Source organism: Pipistrellus kuhlii, unplaced genomic scaffold (genome assembly GCF_014108245.1).
Source record: "Pipistrellus kuhlii isolate mPipKuh1 unplaced genomic scaffold, mPipKuh1.p scaffold_m20_p_16, whole genome shotgun sequence".
Lineage (NCBI taxonomy): Eukaryota > Metazoa > Chordata > Mammalia > Chiroptera > Vespertilionidae > Pipistrellus > Pipistrellus kuhlii.
This window is the reverse complement of record NW_023425471.1, coordinates 29,857,491-29,884,595: the sequence shown is the minus strand read 5'-3', so window position 1 is coordinate 29,884,595 and position 27,105 is coordinate 29,857,491. Positions and strand designations below refer to the sequence as shown.

The window sequence follows — 27,105 nt, the reverse complement described above, 5'->3', positions numbered from 1 at the left end:
ATGGTACCTCGATTCCTTTTTTTTACCCCACCTTGATACCCCAATTCCTTTTTTTTGCCCCTAGAAATGAGCGCAAAAAGAAAAAGCTACTCTGTGGAGTACAAGAAAGGAATCGTGGAAGACTCTTGGGGCCAAAATCTTACTGCTTTCTACAAAGAGAAGATGTTGAGTATCCAATTGGTCCGAAAATGGCGAGCAGAGTATGGTAACCTCATTGAACAAGTGGACAAGGGAAATGCTAAAAAGCGCAAGTGTGAATCAGGTCAGCAACCATTATTTTCCGAGCTGGAAGACCTGATCTGTGAATGGGTTGTTGACAAGATAGCAAAGGCTTGGTTATGAATAGGGCTCAGATTCAAGAATTTTCCCTTGCAATGGCACCACAGTTTGACATAGCACCCGAAGACTTCAAAGCATCACAACACTGGCTAGATAATTTCGTTCAGTGAAGTGAACTGTCTTTAAGAAGATCTACAACATTGTTTAGGTTGAAAGATACTCAAGTTATTAAGCGAACACTTGCATTCAAGTCCTTTATTGATGATGCTGTATTTTCCGGGGTATTTTCCGGCATATAAGACAACTTTTGAAACGAAAGAAAGTCAACAGAAAATCGGGGGCAAAAGACCAAAATTGCACAAAAATTACCTGCAGATCTTACGGCAAAGTAAGTCTTTTCTTTGAAGTGGGGGGTAGTCTTATACAGCGAATATAGGCCTAAACCTATGTTTTAACTGTAAAATTAGGGGGTCGTCTTATACACCGTAAAACACGGTACAATTTTTCCAACATGATTGCTATGGATGAAACTGCAGTGTTTATGGGCCAATCATCTCAAACAACAATTGAACAGCGGGGTGCCTCCTTAGTGTACATTCCCTCCACTGCTTATGAAAGTGCACGTGTTTCCTGTATTTTGGCAATTTGTCTAGATGGCACTAAAATCCCACCTTTAATCATTTCTAATGGCAAGAAGGAAAAGATTGAACGTGTTTTGGGCGTTTTTATTCTTGAAACTGAAAAAGCCTGGGCCACACAAGCAGTTATAAGGAAGTGGGTCGATTTAATGCTGCCACTTGTTATGCGAGGGAGCCAAAGAGGTCTGCTAGTCTGGGATGCAGCCAGCACTCACCACGCTAAAGACATGAAGACATTTCTTCACGAAAGAAAAATAGATCAGATAATGATTCCCGCAGGAATGACGGCCTATCTCCAGACTCTTGATATTGCAATAAAGAAGCCATTCAAAGACAATTTGCGCATGGAAATTAATGACTACATTGAAAATAGAATGGAGAGAAATCAGCGTGGAAACTTTGTGAAACCTAAACTGCAAGAAGTTGTGACTTGGGTGAAGAATTCATGGGAGAAAATCACTGACAGTTGCCTTGCAAATGCACTGTGAGCAGGCTACCTTGACAAGAAGTACTCATTTAAAGACAGTGCTATTGCTAAACATGAGAGATTTGGTCCACTGATTCTGAAAGAAATGGAGTCACAAGAAATTCACCAGGAAATTCAGGAATTGGATTGTTATGATGATGTTCCAGAAGATGATGACATGATTGTCATTGAATAAATGAGTACATTCTTAATAATGTAGGATTCACAGTTTGTCTGGTTTGTGTTGACAACTGCCGTACTACTGTACCGTATACAGGTAATAAATTTCCTTTATTTTCATTTAACAATAAATGTGTACCGTATTCTTCTTCATGGAAAAATAAGACATCCCCTGAAAATAAGACCTAGCGCATCTTTGGGAGCAAAAATTAATATAAGACACTGTCTTATTTTCGGGGAAACAAGGTATATAAATAAACAAACTATTTTTGTTAGAGGAATTTTTAGAGATAAAAACACTTAGAAAAGTCTGAAAGAAAAGTGGACTCCCGCCCTAACCAGTTTGGCTTAGTGGATAGAGCGTAGGCCTGTGGACTGAAGGGTCCCAGGTTTGATTCCAGTCAAGGGCATGTACCTTGGTTGCGGGTACATCTCTAGTAGTGGGTGTGCAGGAGGTGGCTGATTGATGTTTCTAACTCTTCCTCTCCCTTCCTCTATGTAAAAAATCAAAATATATATTTTTTAGACGTGAACTCCCATGAGACTTAGAAAAACTAGCTTTTTTATTGTAAATTAAATGCTTTAAAGAAAAATAAATTATCAAGGTTGCTAATTTTATATTAGTCTCTTGACTGTACAAAGATGGCACTTCTTTTACATAACTGTTACATTCAAAATATAATATTTCCACCCTAACTAGTTTGGCTCAGTGGATAGAGCGTCGGCCTGTGGACTCAAGGGTCCTAAGTTCGATTCCAGTCAAGGGCCTGTACCTTGGTTGCTGGCACATCCCCAGTGGGTGGTGTGCAGGAGGCAGCTGATCTATGTTTCTCTCTCATTGATGTTTCTAACTCTCTGTCCCTCTCCCTTCTTCTCTGTAAAAAAAAAAAAAAAATCAATAAATTATATATTTTTTAAATTATATATATATAATATTTTCTTTTGGAGTAACAATTGTGAATGTACCTACTGCTACTGAATTGTTCACTTATAAATGATAGGTTTTATGTTATGTGTATTTTCTACAATAATAAATAAAAATAACATACCATACTTTCAGATAGAAATTTCAGAAGTCTGCCAAAACCGGTTTGGCTCAGTGGATAGAGCACTGGCCTGCAGACTGAAGGGTCCTTGGGTTTGATTCCGGTCAGGGACATGTGCCTTGGTTCGGGCGCATCCCCGGTGGGGGGTGTGCAGGAGGTGGCTGATTGATGTTTCTCTCTCATCGATGTTTCTGGCTCTCTATCCCTCTCCCTTCCTCTCTGTAAAAAAAAAAAAAAAAAAAAAAAAAAAAAAAAAAAAATCAATAAAAACATATTTAAAAAAAGAAATTTCAGAAGTCCGGAATAGGAATGGTTTGGAGAGGGAATCGAGACATACATTTTATTATTTTTTAGATATGATGGAAATGTTATATTTGTTCTGTCTTGGGATAATGTTAATTTTTGAAAAGGTTAAATTATGACTCAAATTAAAAATGAACATGAAATATTTTTCAACACAGTGAACTTCTAAGATTATGAAAATTGTTGGAGGTAAGTGTATACAATATAACAAAAACAATATAGTATGTTGAATTTCATACTACATGGAAAATAATTGCTAGGATATTGTGACAGTCGGCCCCGTCTGCCCAAGAGATAAGGACTCTGGAGACAGACCAGGCCAGGGGGAAAAAGTTTAAAAAAATAAAGTCAGTCACACTGTAACTCAGTGCCGGGAGTTCCTTTGGGTGGGACATGCAGACCTCCCTCCGGATCGGGCTGGGAAATTGGGTCATAAAACACCGCAGCATCCTGCACTCCCGTTGGGAGTCAGGACAGACATTCTGTTTGAAGCAAAACAGGCCAGGTTGTGTAAATCACCTAAGGAACAGCTAAAGACGGCCAGTTCTTTGTCCTGAGGGGCCAATCAGAGAGGGACAGACCAGCAGGGGGAGGGGATGGGAAAAAGAGGTATAAGAGGAGGGACTGCCTCTCCATCGGGGCTCTTGCTGGCTTCTGTGTCAGCCAAGGTTTGAGCCCGGATTCGAATCTGTAATAAACTCTTGCATGCTTGATCAAATTGGCTCCAGTGGTTTATCTCTTGGGGACTCGCTTCATAACAGATATCATTGCTGGGTTAAATACAAAATTGGTTAATATAAGGGCAATAAATTTTAGACATTGGGGTTATCTGTTCCACTGAACAGAAATCATTTCCATATCTATTAGACAAAATATCTACAAGTTAGAATCAGCTTCATAGAATTGAAAGCTTGCTTAATCAATAGAAAGTAAAGCTCAGTCCTGCACTAAAATGATATCCAGTAACCTATGTTTTCTTTACCCAAGTTTTATATAATTTTTCTGACAGTGCAACGTGGTCCCCCCTTCTAATATGCAAGATTTATGGCAGCAATTTTCAAACTTCTTCATCTCACGGCACACATAAACTAATGACTGAAAGTTTGCAGCACACCAAAAATACCTATTTTTTTGCCAGTTTGACACACACACACACACACACACACACACACACACACGTATAATTGTGATTCATTCACACAGGTCAGCTATTGTGTTGGCTGATGTATTTTTTTTATTTTTTTATTATTATTATTTTTTTTCCTCCCCGCCGCCGCCGCCGCCGCTGCCCGAGTTCCTGATGTAATTTTTTAATTTGACAATCTAAGGGCCCCTGACTAAATAGCCAGCTATTGCATGTTTTAAAAATTCTTACAGCACACTGGTTGAAAATGACTGGTTTATAGAATAGGGAAAAATGGCAGTGTTAACAGCGATCATCCTGATGGTGGAAATTGGAGTTTGAATGTTTCATTTGCCTTGCAATATTTTTAGGACAGATCTTGTGTGTGTTTTAACATGTCACCCTGAATTTTAGAAATAATAAGCAAAGTCACTTTGTCTCTAAGTGACCAGACGTCCTGCTTTTGGCGGGACAGTCCCAATTTTTAACAATTTATCCCGCATCCCACGGCGTTTTTAAAAAGTTTTTTGTTGTTGTTGTTGTGTTTTTTTAAGATTCTTTTAAATCTTTTGGACTTTTTTAAAACGCCGCGGGACGCGGGACAAATTGCTAAAAATCGGGACTGTCCCGCCAAAAGCGGGATGTGTGGTCACCTTACTAAACTCCTCATCCAGTGTTCCTCGCCAGCCCTGGGCTCCCACATAACAAGAATTGGGCCTCGGGCTTGAAGCTTTGGCTCCAAATCCAAGCCTTCCTTTAGCTATCTTCACCATCCTCAGGAACTTCAGGTTCCATAGCCAGCAGCTCAAACTCAGAGGCAGGAGATTCTGCTCTCCTGTCCTTCAGAGGGCTGCTGCAGACAGGGACTGCATGGTCACATGGGCTGACGGTGATCATGTGACCGCGATCGCTGTTGGGCGGACCTAGAGGTGAATCCCACCGAAAAGAGTCAGGAAGGCTGAGGATTGACTGACTGCTGTGGGAGGACTGGTAGGATGTTATGGTGGGTGGGTGGCTGTCTATCCGTGCCGCGTTAGCCTGAAACCTAGTTGCAGAAGACCAGAAACAATTTGTTGCTAGAGGGCAATTGCGAGCGTCTTTGCTGGGTCTGTCTTTCGTCCAGGAGCTCAAGAGGCACGAAGTCATCCCGCGGGAGGCACAAGTGGAGAGAAGCGGTGGTCGCTTGCAGAGGAGTTACGAATTCAGAAGGTGGGTCCTTGTAGAAGAGATAGGAACGCATACGGTGGGATCGAGACTGGGAAATGGCATCTATAGGAGGTGGTGGCTGAGACTAGATCAGTGGTTCCCAGCGTGGGGCACACACCCCACAGGAGAGGGGCAGTTTGATTTTTAAGGGGGGCAATTCGAGAATGAGTTATTAACAATGAATTTTTTGCATTTCTTATGGTTCTAGGGGCCTCACATACAGCATATACATATATATATTGTGGCATATTTATGCATTTCAGTTCTCTATTATGTTTTGAAACTGTATTTGCTATTTTTCATATTATTATTATTTTTTTTTAACAATTTCATAGTGATTTCTTCCTCAGTACTTCAACTGTCCTTCCTTTTATTTTCCTCTTTCATGGATGCCATGTTCTTGGGAATCTTATTTAGACCAAGTTAATGGCCTTTTAGGCTTCCTACATGAGAATAGAAGTTCACTTTTTGTATAATAAGAGTTATATATCACGGGGCAGGCATCAGGATTTTAGAGATGCTTAGGTGGGGCATGGCCAAACAAAGGTTGGAAACCACTGGACTACATCCTGTAGAGGAAGTGCCTGGGACCCTCCCCTCCTGAACACCTGTCTCCTTACCCCCAGGCTCCCTTCCCAGTGTTGTGTGATTCTGTGTTTCCATGTGGGTGAGGGAGGTAGATGCATGGAGGAAGTTAGCTCAGGGGAGCCTAGAGTTTGGAAACTGTGAAGTGACATTGTGTGAACATGCAACTCATATAAACCAGCGGTGCTGGCTCTGGAAAAGCAGGCGTGAGGATAGGAACCCTGAGCTACAGCCCTGTCCTCAAACCTATTTGCCACTTACTCTATTTTTTGTCTTTTCCAGAGGATGGGGATTGCTAAGACCAGCTCAGAATTGAGAGAGTGGGGAGCCGAAGTCGGTTTGGCTCAATGGATAGAGTGTTGGCCTGAGGACTGAAAGGTCCCAGGTTCGATTCCGGTCAAGGGCATGTATCTTGGTTTCAGGCACATCCCCAGTGGTGGTGGTGGGGGGGGGGGTGCAGGAGGCAGCTGGTTGATGTCTCTCTCTCATCGATGTTTCTAGCTCTCCCTATCCCTCTCTGTAAAAAATCAATAAAATATCTTTTTTAAAAACTGACAGAGGGTGGAAGAGAAGAGGGGGGGGGGGGGAGTAATATTTGCCTTATGCTCTGAGACTCCAGTGCCCTGGAGATGCAAGAGAGGAATGAATCCCAATTTGTTTTGTTTTGTTTAGAATAAATTTTATTGATTTTTTACAGAGAGGAAGGGAGAGAGATAGAGAGATAGAAACATCCATGAGAGAATCATTGATCAGCTGCCTCTTGCACGCCCCCTACTGGGGATGTGCCCACAACCGAGGTACATGCCCTCGACTGGAATCGAACCCGGGACCCTTTAGTCTGCAGGCTGACGCTCTATCCACTTAGCCAAACCGGTTTCAGCTGAATCCCAGTTTGAACAACTCTAGAGAAGGGGGTTTGGAGACAGATTCAGGAGAAGGGAACCTACATGCTGAGACCTTTGGCAGAGGATTTCTCTTTGAGATACTGCCCAGCTTTAAACTCCCAAGAGAATATCTGGATCTCAGCCTTGAGTAGTATCTCCCTCCCACCTGGGAATACAAAAGTGGCTATTCCATTTGAGGTTCCCTTACTTTTTAGTCCTGGGCTTCAGAGTATAATAGGATCTTTCTGGGAAACAGTTGCAGAAACTGCTCTATGGATGGTCCTGTAGATTCCCCTCTACAGATGTTTTGCTCTGTTCCGTGTGTTTTGCTCTCTGCCCAGTTTTTAGGACTTGTTCCTCTGGTCTCATTTGAGGTGGCAGCCCTTGATAAGTTCTTGTCTTCTTTCTAACAGAATATTACCAAACCTGAGGGGGTCATGGGGAACCCCTGATGCCCCTAGGATACATGCCAAGGCAGTTTAGGAAAGTGTCACTAGCAAGCAATTAATTTCCCTAAAGCTACTCATATCCTTATTTTTATTCTCAGTATACTAGTAGAGTGGAAACTATGCTCTATACTACTTCAGGCCCTCATGCTTCCATTTAAAAGCTTGGATTGAGCAGTGGACTTGTGGGGTAAAGTTACAGAGCCTGAGGCCTAGAATTGACTCCTCCTCTCTTATCCCTGCCTCCTTTGTTATTCTCTTTTCTCCACTCTCCAGCAATATAGTGCTGGTAAGGTAAGTATTGCAGCCAATGTTCAGATTATGGCCTTTTGGCTTAAGGTCTGTTGTCTCTGGTCTATGTGTGTGTGGTTATAGAGTTTGACAAAAGAGACTACCTCAAAAACAGTGTGGTATGGAAAGAATATAGCTAAACTTTGTCTCTGGTTCCTAGCATAGACCTTCAAAAAACCTTAGGGAATTCTTGAGTGATAGGGGTGTCTTTGTTTTGCCAATGAACTGACTTATGGTGGGCCCTTAGATAGCTTTAGGATGTGGGCTGGTCACCAGAAGGACCAACCACATGATTAGAGGTGCGAACCTTAGACCACAGAGGGAAGGAGGGCTGGATTTGGAGCTCAATTGGGTGGCCATTGATTTAATCATGCATATATAAAGAATCCCCAGTGAAAATTCAGGGCTTTGTGGAGTTTCCTGGTTGGCAAACACACTAATACCCAGGGAGGGTGGTTTGCCCTGAACCTATGGGAAGAGGGCATGGAAGCTACGTGTTTCAGATCCTTCCAGACCTTGTCCTGTGTATAGCCTTTATAATAAAACTATAATGTGAAATATAGTACTTTTAGTAATTTCTGCTTTTCTAGTAAATTATCAAACCTGAAAGGATCATGGGAACCCCTGAATCAGAAGCATTGGTTATTGTCCCCAAGACTTATAACTGGCATCTTATCTGAAATGCAGGCAGTATTAAGTTAAGGACTACCTTAAATCTGTGGAGTCTAATGCTAACTCCAGGTATTTGGTGTCAAAGAATTGATGTCAGAACAAGTGTCATTCTCTTAGCAGCCACTGCTGGATTAATATCTGTAAACCTACCTCTGATCCTATGCATCATACATAAATAAGTTAAAATGAAGGAGGCAGAGCCCAGCAGAATATATTAGGGGGGGCAGCATATGTTTTTGTGACACATGCCTGCATAATTTTTAAAGTTCTCTATAATTTTTTCTTCTTTTTAAAAAAATACATTTTATTGATTTTTTTTTTACAGAGATGAAGGGAGAGAGATAGCTAGAAACATTGATAAGAGAGAAACATCGACCAGCTGCCTCCTGCACACCCCCCTCCAGGGATGCGCCCACAACCAATGTACATGCCCCTGACCGGAATCAAACCTGGGACCTTTCAGTCCACAGGCTGACGCTCTATCCACTGAGCCAAACCGGTTTCGGCATATAATTTTTCTTCTTATCAGAATTCTCTTAGCCTAGAATTCCTATTGAGGGCATTGCGTTTAAATTTTTGGGAGCTTTGCTGAAACCGGTTTAGCTCAGTGGATAGAGCATCAGCCTGTGGACTGAAAGGTCCCAGGTTCGATTCCGGTCAAGGGCATGTACCTTGATTACAGGCACATCCCAAATAGGGGGTGTGCAAGAGGCAACTGATTGATGATTCTCTCTCAGTGATGTTTCTAACTCTCTATCCATCTCTCTTTCTCCTGTAAAAAATCAATAAAATATATTAAAATAAATAAATAAATAAGTTTTGGGGAGCTTCACATTGTGGTCTTGCTGGATACCTCTTAGTCCTACTTTCATGGGAAGCAGATACTTAAGGTATTCTCGCCTGTGGAATTTTTTAGTCTCAGCCAAAGAGCAGGGTAAGTAGTGTGTGTGTGTGTGTGTGTGTGTCCAAGAATGAAGATGATTATATTCTGATCACTCCTTGGCCAGAATCATCCCTCAATTTTTCTGGGGTATAGTTGAAGTAAAAACCTCACCACTCACATGGCCCTTTGGTTTCTGCCCTCTTTCTAGATAAATATTACATGGTTCTCATGTAATAAGATAATAAGGGTCCATTCAAATGTCATTTGAGCCCTGACTGATGTGCACAATGGTTAGAGTCTTGTTCTGTATACCAAAAGGTCGCGGGTTCAATTCTGGTCAGGCCACATACCCAGGTTTTGGTTCAGTCCCCATTTGTGGCACTTATGTGAGGCAACTGATCGATGTTTTTCTCTCATTTTGTTTTTTCTCTCTCTCTTTCTCCTTCACCCTTTGTCTCTCTAGAATCAATGAAAACCATATCCCCGGGTGAGGATTTTTTTTAAAAATGTCAGTTGACCTTCCTGGAGATAAGTTTAGAGTGGATTTGTCCTCTCTCCAGTCATAAATGAAAGAAAGGTATTTTCTTATAGCACAGTTGAACTCAGCACTCACTGACACTCTCTGTCCCCAGTTTCAAAAGAGCAACCTTCAATGAGATCTCATTTATAAAATACTACCAGGTTCTCTATGCAGGGTTTCAAGGCCCTCACCTTTCCATACAATTCCACCTTTCCAACTCCATCTCTCAACACTTTCTTCCAAGTCAGGGTCAGGACTAGAATAAGATAAGGACACAGTTGAGGAGTTACTCACTCTCAGATGCCTTACCCTAATCCAAACCCTGCTGCACTCAAGCCACACTGGGTTGTTATTTCCCAACCCAATTACACTCTGCCTTTCCCCAGTGTTCACTCAATCATCACTACTCTCACGATCCTTTGTTCTGACTTACTAGCCTGTCTCACAGCTTGTAGCAAAGTACTCTATTCATCATAAAGAAACAAACAAACAAAAAGGGAAACATATTAATCCTTTTTGAAGTCTTGCTGATACTCTCACCTTTACTGTTCGCCCCTTGGTAGGAAGTAACTCCTCTGCACAGTTTTTTATTTGCCCCTACTTTAGCATTTGTTTCTTTATGCTATGTACTGGAGTCTTTTCTTTAAATATATTTTATTGATTTTTTACAGAGAGGAAAGAGAGAGGGATAGAGAGTTAGAAACATCGATGAGAGAGAAACACCAATCAGCTGCCTCCTGCACACCCCCTACTGGGGATGTGCCTGCAACCAAGGTACATGCCCTTGACTGGAATCGAACTTGGGACCCTTCAGTCCACAGGCCGACGCTCTAGCCACTGAGCCAAACCGGTTTCCGCTGGAGTCTTTTTTAAGGAATAAAATAGAATTCGTATAGAGGTAATATAATGGAATACTATGCTGCCATAAAAAAGAAGGAATTCTCATCATTTGCAGCAACCTGGATGGAATTGGAGAACATCATGCTGAGTGAAATAAGCCAATCAATGAAAGAGAAACACCACATGACCTCACTCATTGGTGGATGATAAAGAACATTATAAACTGATGAACCAAGAGACAGATATAGAGAAAGTAAAGCAACAGGCAGACTGTCAAATTACAGTGGGGAGGGGAGGAAGATCTGGGGGAGATAATAGATCAACCGAAGGACTTGTATACATGCATATAAGTACAACCAATGGACATAAAATTCTGGGGAGGGAGGGGATGTGTGGGAGGGACGGAGGAGGGCAAAAAATATCAATAAAATATGTAAAAATAAATAAATAAATAAATAAACAAATAAATAAATAAAAATGTAAAAAAAAAAAAGAAAAAAACTTGGACTGTGGAAGTGTGAATCAAACTCATCTGTCTGACTGGAACACCTGATCCTTTTGTTACTTATAATAGTAGTATTGATATATTGAGTGCTTGATTTGTACTAGATACTATTCTAAGGGTTCTACATGTATTCCCTTATTTAGTCCTCAAAACAAAATTATGGAGTATATACTGTTGTCCCATTTTACATATGAGGAAGCTGAGGCACAGATTGGGTAATAGCTTGGCCAAGCTCACTGAGCTGATTAACAGAAGAGCTGAGATTCAAACATTTGCAGTTTGGAATCTGGAGTTGGTGTGCATTCCCACTATGCTATGTCTATATCCCTGTAGTGCTGATTATCACCAGAAGCTGCCATCATCGCTGTCACTGTCTTCAACATCAGATTTTCCTTGTTACTGGAAAGGGGTCCTGGCCCTTAGAGGGTCTGACTAGGGCGGACCCACTGTGTGTAGGTTCTTGACCTCATGCAGGAAAAATTTTGCAACACAAGTCCAGGTGAATTTTAGAGCACATTTATTAGTAGTAAATCTGGGGACAGTGAAATAATAAAGGGCTAGGGAAATGAGCCTAGGCTGGTCTGCTTTGGCTTACTAATAAGTCAGAGAAAAGGGGGACTTGGAGTCAGGTTCAGGGGATGAACTGCCATTGCCCACTGCTGCCCTGGATGCAAGTCTCATGGGGTCCCTTAGAGTTTAGGAGATGTGTGCCTGTGGGAGGGAGAAGGGAGGGAAGAAGAGGGGAAAGGGAATGGCACCGGCTGCTCCCCTGAGGTAGAGGGTGAATGCTGGGTCCTTTGGAAGATTTATCCCTTTCTTGAAGGCAGGAATCTTAGGGAAGGTCCCAGCAGAATACTCATCAATTTTCTAGGTGTGCTCCTTCAGGGTTATGGTCTCCACTGATTGGTCAGTGTCAGGGCAGGGTCCTTAGTCATTGTAGCTGTTCTGGTGTCACCTACCTGGTTTTGCTGCTTTTCTGGGCCTGGAGTTCTAATACAACCAAGCCCTAGATGTTACCTCTAGGGAGATGACCTTCTGTATCTGCTATAAATTGCTCTGCCAGTTTGTTCAGTTTCCGTATTCTACTTGTTCTGACTTACTAGCCTGTCTCACAGCTTGTAGCAAAGTACTCTATTCATCATAAAGATACAAACCTGTGTATAGTTAGACCTCCTGTCCCTTTTCCCCTTCTTCCTATGTATCAGTCTATTTCAGCTTTTCTTTCCTTCCAACTGTAAATATTTCTCTCTTCTCCATGTCCAGTGCGGCTAGAGAGTGGTTCTGTTTCTGAGTAGGGGCTGCTGGGGATTGAGAAAATGAAAGAAAGATACAGACACAGAGATGGAAGGAAAAAGCTGGGGCCAGGTGGACAGCTGTCTGCTGATGGAGAAGCAGTGACCCAGAGCCAATACAGCATGTTTATTTATTTATTTTTTAAAATATATTTTATTGATTTTTTACAGAGAGGAAGAGAGAGGGATGGAGAGTTAGAAATATCGATGAGAACATCGATCAGCTGCCTCTTGCACACCCCCTACTGGGGATGTGCCCGCAACCAAGGTACATGCCCTTGACCGGAATCAAACCCGGGACCTATTCACTGAGCCAAACCAAGTTTTGGCAGCAGCATGTTTATTTTATACAGCAAAAACCAGGAAGTTTTACTAAAGATCAAGACAATGGAGATTATGTGCATTCCTGGGTGGGCTGGAGTTGTGTTCATTTCTGGTGCTTGGCTGGATTTAGATAATGAAGCCCACCCCCTGGTGCCTGGGCTGAAGGTCTAGCTGACAACACTCCTGCCTCTGGCAAAGCGTGTTTCCAGGATGTGGCTCTGCCAACAATTAAAGAAATGCTCATGTGCCTTCCCAGGTGCTCTCTACACTCAGCATAAAGGTCAGTTGTAGTCCATCATTTTTACTAGCTTCTACCTTATCATATAGTGCCTGGCTCCACTGTCCTAGCAAAACCCACGCTCTGGATAAATCCCAAATATCCAACTGTTTTTATACCTGTGTTGCTTAGTGCAGTATGCCTGGGGAAAGTTAACCAAAACTTTCTATTGACACTATGAATTTATCTTTCTCAAACTCAGTACAGCCCTCTGAACTAAACACAGATTACCTCTGATATCTTTATATTATGGACATTTCATAAGGGTGCACTTTCACACAATGACTCCAAATTGAACCCAGGCTTATCTATGAGCTCAAGTATTTAATGTATCTCTGAACCCCCCTAGATAAGTAAGAGTTTAGGTTTTCTACCCAAGGCTTTCCTTTTATATCTAGAACAGAAGCCAGTCACAGTTGTCAGACCTCTAGCAATCATTAGGCAAGGCATTCAGAATTACACTTTTCCTTTCTCATGGAAACATGAGTTCGGCCACTGGTTTTAAGAAGTAGGTGTTCACTGATGACAAAAGTCAGGGACTGTTATTCACTGAAGAGTTGTTCTATGCCTGAGCATACATGAGATTGTTATAAATGAGCATACATTTAAGATTGCTCCATTTTTATATAACAACTGAACGAAAACTAAATAAGAAAATGTATGATTTCAGATACTGAAGCCTAGATGGGTGTTTGGTTCAGCTAAGGACTTGTTGTTTATTCTATCTCCTCCTGCCATTCACAGTATCAGCTTCCATCTGAAGGCTGGAAGCTTGATGGCTGCAATGATTCTAGGAGTCAAGCAACTTCCTAAGAAAAGAAGATTTTTCCTGATTGCCTTTTCTTATGAGTGACGACACTTTATTTTGTTCTTCTGCAGTCTTCTCCTAATGTCTCATTGTGCAGAGTTAGGGTTAGATCCCTACCCTTCCTCAACCAGAGAGTACCAAGAGAATGGATTGCCCCTAGACAATGCAGATTCAACCCTGGAACTGGAATCAGCCTCCCTGAGACACATGACTACAAGGAGAAAGGAAGCATACTTATACAAAAATGATGTTCTTTTAGTAAGGGGTTGGTTATTGTAGGCAAAACAGTGTATTACAAAGTATTGAGGTTTGCCGAAACCGGTTTGGCTCAATGGATAGAGCGTCGGCTTGGGGACTGAAGGATCCCGGGTTCGATTCTGGTCATGGGCATGTACCTTGGTTGCGGGCATATCCCCAGTAGGGGGTGTGCAAGAGGCAGCTGATCAATGATTCTCTCTCATCGATGTTTCTAACTCTATTTCTCTCCCTTCCTCTCTGTATAAAATCAATAAAATATATTTAAAAAAAACAAAACAAAACAAAAAAACAAAGTATTGAGGTTATAGTAATAAACAGCACAGGGCAATGTATTAGCAATTAAGACAATTAAAGCCACCATGGAGTTATCATCTACTCTTCCCTACTTATCCCAGCTTACTCCAATATGACTAGATGACATTTTAAAAAGGAACTAGACCTGATACATGCAGGTATTTCAGAATATTACATAATTTCTCATTTTTCAGATCTGAAGTTCAGCTGAGGAGAATAGGACAAAAGCTGTTCACTGACCTTTAGCTACAGGGTTAAAATCCATAGGCCAGCTTTCCAATGTCAGTTGCCATGTAAATAGTTTGGAAGTCATTGCTCTTGTACTGAAAACGGGGGGAAATGCTGAACAAACTGAGAACCCATGACTTATTTTAGACCCATAAGAAAACATGTCACAGGGCAGATGACCCCTCCCCCCCAAATTCTGGAGAAAAGACAAATCTGGGGAGTCACAACCTATCTGTCCTTACATAGAGCACACACAGCTAGAAACATAAGCAGGGCAGAAGACTTAAAGAGTAAATTTGACAAATTGCTGGAGACTGAGTGTGGAATAGTATGAGAGTGAGAAACCCAGCCTGCAGGCTTAGAGGTTTCATGGGTTTTACTAGTAGATCCAGGAACTCTAGCAGGTTCTTACAGTGAAGACCCCAGAAAGATTTGATGGCTCTCACAGTGGGAGGGGAAATGTGCTCCTGTGAAATACACTCGGAGCCTTCTCCATGACAAGACCTACTCTGCAGTGGAAATACTAGTACTTTCCCAGAGCTTTATCTCTGTTGAAGGAAAGGCATTCCTCCTAACCACCCCACTCTAGTCTTCCATTTTCTTTTTCCTTTTTTTTTATTAAGGTATTATATGTGTACATATCTTACCATTGCCCCCCCCACACTCCCGTACATGCTCTCACCCCCCAGACTTTTGTGTCTATTGGTTATGCTTACATGCATGCATACAAGTCCTTCGATTGATTCCCCCACCTCCCCTAACTTTCCTGCTGTAATTTGACAGTCTGTTTGTTGCTTTACTGTCTAGTCCATCAGTTTATAATGTTCTTTATTATCCATAAATGAGTGAGATTATTGTGGGGTCGAACCCTGGGTTCAGAATAAGGCCACCAGAGGCTGATGATTAATTTAAAAAAGCAGGCAAAGAATTTATTGAAATATCTGGCCAGGGCAGACGCGAGAGCACCACACACAGGTGGTCTCCACATGACTGCGCCGCTTTTAGGGCGGGTAGTTATTTTTAAAAGGTTCTGAGAAGGAAAACCCCCATTCTGCAACAAACTGTTGTTTGGAATTTTCTGCTGTTCTTAATAGATAAAATGTTGCTTTCTAGTTTGCTTTAGCCCATTTGAAGAATGATGAAGATAAACTTAGCTGTCTGACCTTGCAGGCCAGAGACCAGATATACCCACAATCTCAATACCATGCCAGGTGCACTTTTTTTTAAATTGGATAGAACAGCATTGTTTTTCAAGACCAGCATCGAGATAACCACTAAGTGCACGTAGGGCTGGCTCTAATAAAAAAAGGAAGTTCTGCCTGTAACCTTGCTTAGAATTTGAATTCATCCTATTTCAAGATCATGTGGTGTTTTTCTTTCATTAACTGGCTTATTTCACTCAGCATAATGCTCTCCAATTCCATCCAGGTTGCTGCAAAGAATAAGAATTCCTTCTTTTTATGGCAGCATAGTATTCCATTGTGTAGATGTACCATAGTTTTCTGATCCAAACATCTGCTGATGGACACCTAGGCTGTTTCCAGATCTTAGCTATTGTAAATTGTGCTGCTGTGAACATAGGGTAGTCTTCCATTTTCATGTAAGAGGGAGAAAAAGCTAGGAAATATTTGTGAGGGACACAGCCTAGGGAACCAGGCTCACAAAGGACTAGAATTTAATTGTAAGATTATAGAACATTTCACACATTTTTACCATGTTACAAGTGTCCAGTATAATAGGAGTGGAATACAGCTAAAGGAGCTATGATGTGCATAGATTCTGCAAGGAGTAATTAGGAAAGCCCAAAGATAAGAAAGACAAAAATAAGAACACGAGAGGAATCTGAACACTGGCACCTCCAGCTGCAGCAAACATTACGCACAGCTCAACTGCTAATCAGCCTAATATAAAACTTCTTGCTGAGGGTCTATACACCCCATTTCAGCCTGTGTATTTAAAATATGTTTGGCTCTCCTCTCCCCCTCACAGCCTGCAGTCCCCACAGCCCCTCCTCTCCCCTCAGCATCAGGAAGGATGGCTGGGGGAGGGGGGAGGAGGGGGCAGGCAGCCAGAGCAGTCTGGGGATTCACACAGACCAAGGGCGGCTGGTATCCTTCCGCTGCTGCGGCCAGCGCAGCTCCGTGGGCCTCCCCATCTGCCCCCCCAGACCCCCGCCCGCCCCCTAGATTGGAGCGCCCGGAGAGGCACTGCAGCGGGGAGGTCGCCAGGTAGGGGGTGGTGCCCACCTGACCCTCGGGCCGGCTCTCCCCTGGCCGCCCCGCCGGCCCCGCCCTCTCGGGTCGGAACTAGGTGGGCCTGGGGGGCGTCGGCCATTCGCCCGAGTATCCCTCCGCCCCTTTCCAACACCCTCCTGCCAGCGGTTCTGTTGCAGCCTGCGGCCGCCTCTGCAGCTCCAGGCGCTGGGAAGGTGGCGGAAGGCTGTGGGCATCTGAGTGGGGAGCTGTGAGAGGAGGGAGCAGGATCACCGGGCCCTGAGCCTGTAAAGGCAAGTGGGGGCGGAGGGTCCCCACTCTCCACCAGCTTTCAGCCTGAGTCCGAGTCCGAGTCCGGACCCTGGCACCCCGGGAGGAGGCGGCGCCCCGGGCTGCGGGAGCCGGTCCCTGGGGAGATGCGGCTCCGGAACCCTGGCCGGAGCGGCTCGGGGCCTCTGCTCCCGAGCCAGCTCTCCTGGCGTCCGCGCTGCCTTCCTTCGGGGTGTCTGCTGGGAGAGGGCTGCGGGGAGGGTCCTGGGGGAGAAATGGCAGAGTGGAACGGGCCGGAGCTGGGGCTGGGGCTGGGGTCACGGGGGCGGGGGCGATGGCTGAGGCTACTCTGGGGCCTGTTGGGGCCCTGCGTTCTGGGTGCTCTCCCTTCCCACAGGCACCTCGTTGATGCCAAAGTCTCATGTTTGCGTGGTAGGCCTGGAGTTTTAAGCAAAAGCAAGACTCTAGTTAAATCAAGAATACACCAAAATGAAATGATTATCCGCCTCTTAATACAGCAGTTTTATTTCCTTCCGTGTTTAGATTTTGCACCAAATTAAATTCAACCAAATGACAGGCTGAGAAGCCTATCGATTTTCACGGGGAAGGGTCCATATAAACAAATAGAGTGCTGTTAATTCACCTTTCTTATTTGGCAACTGTTTACTCAACACCGCAGCCTACTTTAATATATTGAGGGAATGGTGGTTCAGAATAGAGGGGACAGTTTTCTGAAGAGTCCATTTCTAATGTATGAAGTCAGTCTGCTCATTTCAAACCAAATTCCATCTCCATAAACCCTTCACAGCCTCTGTCATTTTGGTGCAGAGGCAGTCTCACAAAAGCTGGGCACCTGAGGAACCATGGGTGCTGAGAGATTTATTTACTTATTTCCTGATTCTTGCAAAGGAGGTGTTAGGACCTGAATTCTAGGTATATGTCCATTAACCTGATACTTTTCTATTGTCAACATTTTCCTGGTGTTTTGCAGAAAACTTCTCCCTCTTTCTGTTTGGCATGACTCATCTCGAACTAGAAGACTGTTCTTTGGTGGGAAAGAGTATCTCCTGAGATCCCCTACTGGGGGCTGGCTGGTGTAGGTGGTGAATGAGAGCATCCACTAGTATGTGTGCATAAAGAGGAAAGGGCTGGGGCATGCAAAGATCCTATTGAAAGAATAGTCCCCATTCTCTCTCCTGCCTTCTTTCTAAATACATTGCTTATTTTCACTACCCACTCTTGCACCTCATATTTTTGTTCAGGGAAAAGAAGTGTGGCCTCTGCTGGGAAAAATGGCTGACTTCAGAGTTGGGAGATGTATGTAATAAGACAAACTGCAGTTTTTAGGGGAATGAATAAGGGCTCATTGGGCAAGAACAGACAGATGGGAAACATATAACATGACCTTGAATGTACAAAATCATGTAACACTTTTCATGAGTGTTGGGCTATCTCAGTCTCTTCTGTTTTCTCTCCTCTGCCTGTTTATCTCTGTAGGTTTATTCATTTATCTGTTCCTGTAGAAATCTGCAGGTAGCTGTTGACTTTGAATTTAATTAAGAAAGAAGACCAAAATTGTTCATTTGGATCCAAGGTGAGTGTGAGCATGAGCACCCCTATTAATTGGGGTTGGGAAGTGGGTGAGACAGATGGAGCCATTGTCTTCCAGCATTCTAGACAGCTGTGCCCTCACATTCATGTTTAGCAAATGGGGGAGGGGTGAGACAGGAGTGTGCTTATAGGGAAATTGACGGACACCCAGGAAATGGGGAGGGAAACCATGAGGAGGACAAAGCCAGAAACATGCAGTTGACCCTTGAACAACATGGGTTTGAACTGTGTGGGTCTGCCTATATGAGGATTTTTTTCAGTTTACCACAATTGAGTTGATCCACAGAGTTCTACTGACTGCAATTCAAACCTACATTGTTCACGGTTCAACTCTGTGGATGAGAATCTATGTATGTGGAGAGCCAACTTTATCCATAGATTTCCAACTTCAGCACCCCAAACCTTGCATTGTTCGAGGGCCAACTGTATAACCAAAGCCCAGATCTGGAAAGATACCTAGGTGTTGGGTCTAGACACCAAAGTGTATGTCTGTCTACTGGAACTGAATTCCAGTCCCTCCTGTTTTTGTCCATAGGTTTGCCTGTGATTTCAGCTGTAGGGTTTATCAACACTGGAAGCAATAAAGAAAGGAAGATCAGTGCAGGTTGGTGTGAGACCTACCTGGATAGACCTGGATAGTATAGTGGTATATACCAAAGGGACTGGATATTTTGTAGCCTCTGTCTCTTTCAGCAATCTTTCCCATCATCCCTGATCCTATTTAATGCAGAGAAGAGTGTGGTAGTACCTGAACAGGATGTTGGGCGTTAGTAGGAATGTGGAAGGGATAAAATGAGGTAACTTCTACTTCTCCTACCAAACAGTTCATCTCTACTCTCTCATGTCCTGTTTGGCTGTCTGCATAGATGAGCACAGTTGGAAAAGGCTTAAAGCCCATTGCCTTCTTCCATCTTAGGTCCGTCTCCAGCGGTGACTGTGGTGGCCTTGGAGTGGTGGAAGATTCCCACTTTCAGCAAGTCTGCACTCAGGAACCATCATCTTCCCTCAGTCTGAGTGCCTCTGCCCTCTGTCTGTATCATTGACAGAAGTTTTGTGTTCAGAAAGGGAACAGTGTAACTGCTGAACTGACAGTTGACTTAACTCTTGCTACAAAGTTTGTCTCTGATCCCATGAAAGTGTCAACATATTGACCTGGGACCCTTTGAGAACCAAGGCCAAGACTCTCTAGGGCTTTCCATACAACTGGGCTTTAACCATGGCTGGGAAAAGAAACAAGGGCAAAACTGCAAAAAGGGCTGGTGTAGAAGGTAAAACAAAGAGGGAAGCTCTTGGCAGGAAAGCTACTGACATAGGCAAACCTGTAGCCAAGACCCAGGCCAAAGCAATGGCCAAGACAGAGGTGAAGGCAAATGCAGTGGCAGAGGTGAAGGCAGTGTCTAAGAAGAAGATTGTTATTGAGAAGAAAGAGAGAGCCCCAGCAAATTTCAGTCCCAAAGTTGAAAATGAGGCCACTCAAGTGTCTCGGTGTCGTTCTGTGGCTAAGGTCAGTGCTAAGACCAAGTCCATGTGTAAAGATAAGGCTGGTATTGATACCTGTGCGGGGGAAGAGACCAATGTTGGTTCTAGGTTCTGGAATAGAGAAGAGACTAATAATAGTTCCAGTGCCAAGGATGAAGATAAAGCTGATACTGGTCCCCCATCCTGTGCTGAGAAGTTGAAGCCTGTGGCCAGCGCTAGCTATAAAGCTACGCCAGGGGCTGAAGAGGAGGAGGAAGATAATGTTATTGGGAACTGGTTTTGGGATGGAGATGAAACTAGTTTTGACCCTGATCCTAAACCTGTGAGCAGAATAGTTAGGCCCCTGCTTTTGGATGAAATCAATGAAAAAGATAGGCCCAAGGACTGGTCTGAGGTAACTATCTGGCCCAATGCCCCTGCCGTAACTCCAGCAGTGTTAGGATATAGATCTCAAAGCACATCTGAGACAAAGTCGCAATATATTGTCCTGGGCTCACCTGAGGAAAAAGCTCCTGTTTTGCCTGAGGACCCAGAGGGTTCTAAGAGCATAGTCTCATGCTCAGAGCCTCTCCCGGAGCACCCATTTGGTACTGACCCTTGCATTCAGACTATAGAGGAGATTAGACGCCAAATCAAGATCAGGGAGATGAATGGGATTAAGCCATTTGCTTGTCCTTGCAAAATGGAATGTTACATGAATTCTGAGGAATTTGAACAACTGGTTGTCTTACTTGAGTCAACTACTGATCCTCTCATTCATAAAGTAGCTCAAATTGCAATGGGGGTCGTTAAGGTTCATCCATTTGCCCAAGATTTCATTAATGAGGTGGGTATAGTGACACTTGTTGAAAGCTTGCTTACTTTTCCTCCCTCTGATACGAGAAAAAATGCTGAAATTACTGTGAATAACCCTACTGGGGATGAAAGACTCCGCAGGGTTGAATTACATGTTAAACATATGTGTAAGGAAACCATGTGTTTTCCCTTGAACTCACCTGGACAGCAATCTGGCTTAAAAATACTGGGGCAACTGACTACTGATATGAACCGTCACCATATTGTTGCCTGTTATCTTTCAGATCTTTTTTATTTGATTTCCCAGGGAAATCGTAAAACCAGAAATCTTGCTTTGAAAGTACTTTTGAATATGTCTGAAAACCCAGTTGCAGCCAGAGACATGATCGATATAAAGGCATTGGCAGCGTTAAAACTACTCTTTAACCAGAAAGAAGCAAAAGCCAATCTCGTTAGTACTGTGGCCATATTTATTAACATAAAGGAGCATATCAGAAAGGGAACAATTGTAGTTGTCGATCACTCTAATTACAATACACTCATGGACATTTTCCGTGAAGTTAAAGCGATTATTCAAAAACTGTAAAATGAACCAGAAATAGAACACAGAACAATCTCCAAATTCTGATAGGCTGTCTGTTCTCAAAGAGCCTTGCATAATATTTTGTTTGTTACAGTGTTACAGTGTGCACATTATAAATGACATCTTTAACACTTATTTGTGGTAGTCTCTAGGTTTGAACTAGACCATTTTTTTGGATAACAAGTATTATTACATGATGAATTGAAAATGCTGATTTTTATCTTGTGTAGATGGGGCACTTTTCAACGTTTTACTTAAGAAATTAGTGAACCAGTTCATCCTAAGTAAGCTAACTTGTTCAATAGTATCTGCTTAGATCCATTTGTGGCTTCAAATGGCAAAAAAAAAAAAAAAAAAGCCTTAATTTATAATCTAGTTGCAGAAGTAAGGCATATACACACAAAAAGGTAATTAACAGATCATACTGTATTTGCACACTCTCATTGTGAAATGTACGCTCTCAACATGAAGGTAGGTGTTTCTATGTTTAATATGAGTTCATTTTCCTCCTATTCTGCCTACATCATATAGCATATTCTACAACCCAGAAATGGCCCCGAATCCTAGTTAAATGTAAGATTCACTTTTAAATGTCACTACTACATTTATAACTCATTGTTAGGCTATTTCATTATGTCAAGGTCATTTCACAGAAGAGAAAGGAGGTAGGTATAAGGAGGAAACATTTGCTGAGTACCTGCTCTTATGTCAGGCAATGTGTTGGCACTATACAGTTTTTTCCCCTCTTTTGGCAATGGTCCTGTGAGTCTAGGTACTGGTAGTTATTTCTTTTTTATATAACTCATTGTGGATCATCTCCAATGAGAATTGGGGAGGTTAAATACTTTTTGCCTAGATTCCCATAGAGGTTGTTCTATTTTAAAAAACCCAACATTTAATATGCTACCTTACAGTCCTCACTTTTTTAGGTGGTGGTATTGAAGGCTCAGAGACTGGTTTTAAAGATTCATTTAAACAGTTTAACACAAGATCATACTGTAAATTAATTTTTATAACTTTCTTTCCCCCCACTATCTGTATATTGTGAATATCTTTGCATGTCAATAAATGTAACTGCAACATATTTTTGAATCACTCAATTTGTGTGTGTGTTAACAGTTGGTGCATGTTGCCTAATCTTTTATTACATATACTCTTAAATAATATGCACAAATTCTCTTGCAAAAATAAGGCTGTAGTGTTCTGCAACTTGCTTTTTCATCTTTCCAGTTATTTTTTTCAATTATAGTATTAAACATATCTGCCAGATGCTTTTTATTGAGATATAATTGGCATACATTAACCCATACATATTCAAAGTATTCAATTTGATAAGTTTTGACATATGTATACACACATGAAACAATCACCACAGTCAAGATATGTGAACATACCTACTACCCTGAAAAGTTCCTTTGTAGTCCCCTCCCTCCTACCATTCATTGTCTCCTTGTCCTCAGACAACCATTGATCTGCTTGATGACAATATTAGAGGCCGGGTGCACGAAATTAATGCATGGGGGGGGGGGTGTCCATCAGCCCAGCCTGCACCCTCTCCAATCTGAGACCCCTCAAGAGATGTCTGCCCATTTAGACCCGAAGGCATCGGGCCTAAAATGGCAGTCGGACATCCCTCTCACAACCCAGGACTGCTGGCTCCCAACTGCTCGCCTGCCTGCCTTACTGATTGCCCCTAACCGCTTCTGCTTGCCAGCCTAATCATCCCCTAACCACTCCCATGCCAGCCTGATTAATATATAACTGCTCCCCTGCCAGCCTGTTTGCCCCCAACTTCCCTCCTCTGCTGGCCAGGTTACGCCTAACTGCCCTCCCCTGCAGAGTTGAACGCCTTCAACTGCCCTCGCTTGCAGGCCTGGTACCTCCCAACTGGCCTCCCTGCTGGCCATCTTGTGTCCACATGGGAGCAGGATCTTTGACCACATGGGGGCAGCTATTGTGTGTTGGAGTGATGGTCAATCTGCATATTACTCTTTTATTAGATAGGATAGAGGCCTGCTGCATGGGTGGGGGCCAGCTGGTTTGCCCTGAAGGGTGTCCAGGATCAGGGTGGGGGTTTTCTTGGGGCATAGGGTGGCCTGGGTGAGGGGCCTGTGGTGGTTTGCAGGCTGGCCACGCCCCCCAGCGACCCAAGTGGAGGCCCTGGTATCTGGAATTTATTTACCTTCTATAATTGAAACTTTGTAGCCTGGAGTGGAGGTGTAGGCCAGGAAGCTTGGTTTCTTCCGTTGCCTGGGAAATTTCTCCCTCCTGCTCTCTGTGGCTGTAGCCATCTTGGTTGGGTTTATTTGCATACTAGCTCTGATTGGCTTGTGGCATGGCTTGTGGAGTGCAGTGATGGCTAATTTGCATATTACTCTTTTATTAGGTAGGATAGAATCATTCTCATTTTCTGTAATTCTATATAATAAAGAGGTGATATGCAAATTAACCCTCACACCATCACAAATGGCTGTGCCCACAGCAGAGACAGGATTCCAATAAAGAGCGATCAGGGACCTGAGGAGGTGTGGTGCTGGGCCAGGGCGGGGGACCTGAAGCTGCATCCCCCACCCAGTGGGGCTTGATAGGGGTCCTCAGGCCGCACACCCCGAAAAGTGCACCTCCTTTGCTAAGCCAGGGGATCTGAGCCTGTGCCCCCTGCCTGGCAGGGCTTGATGGGGGACCTCAAAGCATGTCCCCCACTCAAGTGCCAGGCCAGGGGACTTCAGACCATGCGCCCTAGTGCTGGGCAGGGGCCCTGAGGGTGTGCCAGGGGACCTGTGGCTGTGATCCTCACCCAGCATGCACTGGGAGACCTGAGGCTGTGCCTCCCACCCCATGTGCGATAATGGGTACCTGAGGTTATGTCCCTGACTGGCAGAGTTTGAAGGGGGTGGGACCAGCCGAGTCTGGATCTAGCCCAAGGGGGGTGGGTCTGGCTGGGGCTGGGTCTTGCACGATTTGAGGCACATGCGGGTGGGTTGGGACTTGACTCTGGGTTCCATAGCATGTTCCAGACTCTGACAGGAGGGAGATTTTTATATACATTTTACTAATTTTCTTTCATTTCTGACACTTCAATTACAGAGAAAGGGCAAATAGCAATATTAAAATATTTCCTCTAATTCCCTTTTAATGTGAATGAATTTTGTGCACTGGGCTACCAGTTTTATCTAAATGGAATCCGCACATGTATTCTTTTGAGGATGTCTGGCTTCTTTCACTTACTATAATTATTTGAGATCCATCCATGTTATCTGTATCAATAGTAATTACTCTTTATTGTCAAGTAGTATTCCACAATATGATTATATCCGTTTGCTTATCCATTTACCTGTTGATGAAAATTTGGGTTGTTTCCAGATTTGGGCTATTAGAAATAAAGCTGCTATCAACATTCATGTACAACTGTTGCTTTTCTCTTGGATAAATACCTAGGAGTGGGATAGCTGGATCATGTGATAAGTATATGTTTAACTTACATTTTCTATACATTGCTATAGCTTTATAATGTCTTGAATCAGACAGTGTGAGTCCTCTAACATTATTATTTGCAAGGTTATTTTTGGTTATTATTCATGTTTTTCCATATGAATTTTATTGTATTTTTATTTTATTTTATTTATTTTTTATTTTATTTTATTTTTACATATTAAAGTAAGGTTTATTCCCCTTATGGGGAATAAATGAGCGGGACTCATTATGGAGGCAGGGAAATCAGAATTAAAGGAGAGGGGAGAGGAGAAAGGACCCAGCCAGGCTGCCTTCAGAGACAGAGATGGAGAGAGCAGCATGTGGAGGGCTGGGGGAGCCTTTTGAAGGGAGGAACAGGAAAGGGTTGGACCCAGGGTGGAACAGGAAGGGGTAGGCTCCAGGGCACTTTGGCACGTGCTGATTGGTGGTTCAATATCTTGGGGATGTCTCTGTGGCAGATGCCAGTAATGTCATAACTCCGCCCACTAGTTGGGGGGAGGGAGGATCTCACATTCCAGACTCTTTGATATATTATATTTAAAATATTGAGAGTCCAGGCAGAGGGTCAGGGGCTGGAGGTCTATCTTCCATAACTGCTTCCAGCTGAGAGGGGGCATCATTTACGGTGTCTACTTGGGGGGTCTCAAGGATTCTGGTGTTAGGTTCTGAATTCAGTTCCAGAGAGATCTCTCCCACCTTCTGATTGGCGAACACCTGCATTCTGTTCTGCAAGAGACTAGTAAAACAGCACATGAGGCAGGTGCCAAAGAGCAAAATTAAGAGTATAAATACCAGTGGGCCTAATAGTGGGAGGCGCCATGGAGTACATGAGCACCATATGAATTTTAGAATCAGCTTGTCAGTTTCTATCAAACTCCAGTTGGGATTTTGGTTGAGATAGCTTTGAACAATAGATCAATTTGGGGATAACTGACATTTTAACAATATTCAATCTTCTGACCTATTAAGAGAATATGCAGGGGACAAAAGTAGGTTTAAAGGTGTTTGTAAATATAAATAATATGATAAACCTATATAATAAAAGGCTAATATGCAAATCGACTGAACAACAGAATGACCCGTCGCTATGACATGCATTGACCACCAGGGGCAGGTGTTCAACACAGGAGCTGCCCCTTTGTGGTCAATGTGCTCCCACAAGGGGAGCGCTGCTCAGCCAGAAGCCCTGAACCAGGCAGCAAGTACATCAACAGTGGTGGGAGCCTCTCCCACCTCTGCGGCAGCACTAAGAATGCCCAACTGATGGGGAGCGGGCCTAAGCTCCCCATTTCCCAAGGATCCCAGATTTCCAGAGGGTGCAGGCTAGGCTGAGGGATCCCCCTGAGTGCACAAATTTTGTGCACTAGGCCTCTGGTTAATCCTGTGTAATAAAGAAGTAATATGTATATTGACCCTCACACCCTCGCACAAGATGGCTGCCCCAGTGGTCAAAGATGGCCAACACAAGATAGCTTGCAGGGGAGGGCAGTTAGGGGTCACTGGGCTAGCAGAGGAGGGAAGTTGGGGGATCCAGACCAGCAGAGGAGGGTAGTTGTGGGTGATTAGGCCAGCCTGAAGGGAGGGCAGTTGTGGGGGACCAGGCCTGCAGGGGAGGGCAGTTAGGGGAGACTGGGCTGGCAGGGGAGGGCAGCTAGGGTGACTAGGACAGCAGGGGAAGGCAGTTGGAGGTTACTGGGCCTGCAGGGAAGGGCAGTTGGGGAGATCAGGCCAGTAGGAGAGCAGTTAGGCATCGATCAGGCTGGCAGGGGAGTGGTTAGGGGGATGATCAGGCTGGCAGGCAGGCAAGTGGTTGGGAGACAGCAGTCCCAAATTGTGAGAGGGATCTCAGATTGGAAAGGATGCAGGTTGGGCTGAGGGACACCCCCTCCCCCCCCGCCAAGTACACAAATTTCATGCTCTGGACCTTTAGTAAATAATACAAGAATAAACTGATTTGTGTATTCACAACTATAAACCAACTTTTGCCCACCTCTGAATATCTCATTTAGATAATCTTTAATTTCACTCATTAGCATTTTATAATTTTATGCAACATACTTTTTAGCATGTTCTTTCATATTCTTCAGCATATTTGTATATTCTTTTTTCTGTGAAAATTGATGACTCTGTTTATATCTTTAATAGAGGCCTGGTGCATGAATTCATGCACAGGTGGGTCACTTGGCCTGGCCAGTGATTGGGGCCAATTGGGGCCAGCCATCCATGGGGAGGAATTGTGGGAGGTTGGTTGTGGGAGCACACTGACCACAAGGGAGCAGCTCCTGTGTTGAGCATCTCCCCCCTGGTCATCAGTGTGCGTCATAACAACCAG

The 27,105-nt window shown here is 43.6% G+C and overlaps 2 protein-coding genes across 6 annotated transcripts in view; both read left to right on the top strand.

Annotated features, from left to right (window-relative positions):
- Window positions 1-27,105, top strand: part of BEX4 (brain expressed X-linked 4) — a 667,575-nt gene that overhangs the window by 498,602 nt on the left and 141,868 nt on the right. The window lies entirely within an intron of this gene.
- Window positions 4,957-22,399, top strand: LOC118720023 (protein BHLHb9). Of its 5 annotated transcripts, XM_045582402.1 has the most exons (5): window positions 4,957-5,025; window positions 5,159-5,244; window positions 18,329-18,425; window positions 18,978-19,046; window positions 19,359-22,399. In XM_045582402.1, the coding sequence occupies exon 5, from the start codon at window positions 19,659-19,661 to the stop codon at window positions 21,300-21,302; it is 1,644 nt and encodes a 547-aa protein (XP_045438358.1). In that variant the 5' UTR covers window positions 4,957-5,025; window positions 5,159-5,244; window positions 18,329-18,425; window positions 18,978-19,046; window positions 19,359-19,658; the 3' UTR covers window positions 21,303-22,399. The 5 variants fall into 5 exon arrangements, with proteins under 5 accessions (XP_045438358.1, XP_036295849.1, XP_036295852.1 ...); XM_036439956.2 differs by lacking the exon at window positions 4,957-5,025 and having other exon boundaries at window positions 5,048-5,244; XM_036439957.2 differs by lacking the exons at window positions 4,957-5,025; window positions 5,159-5,244 and adding an exon at window positions 8,960-9,053.

Coding starts and splice junctions, on each gene's coding strand:
- LOC118720023 (XM_045582402.1), top strand. CDS start 19,659: ATGGCTGGGAAAAGAAACAAGGGCAAAACTGCAAAAAGGGCTGGTGTA.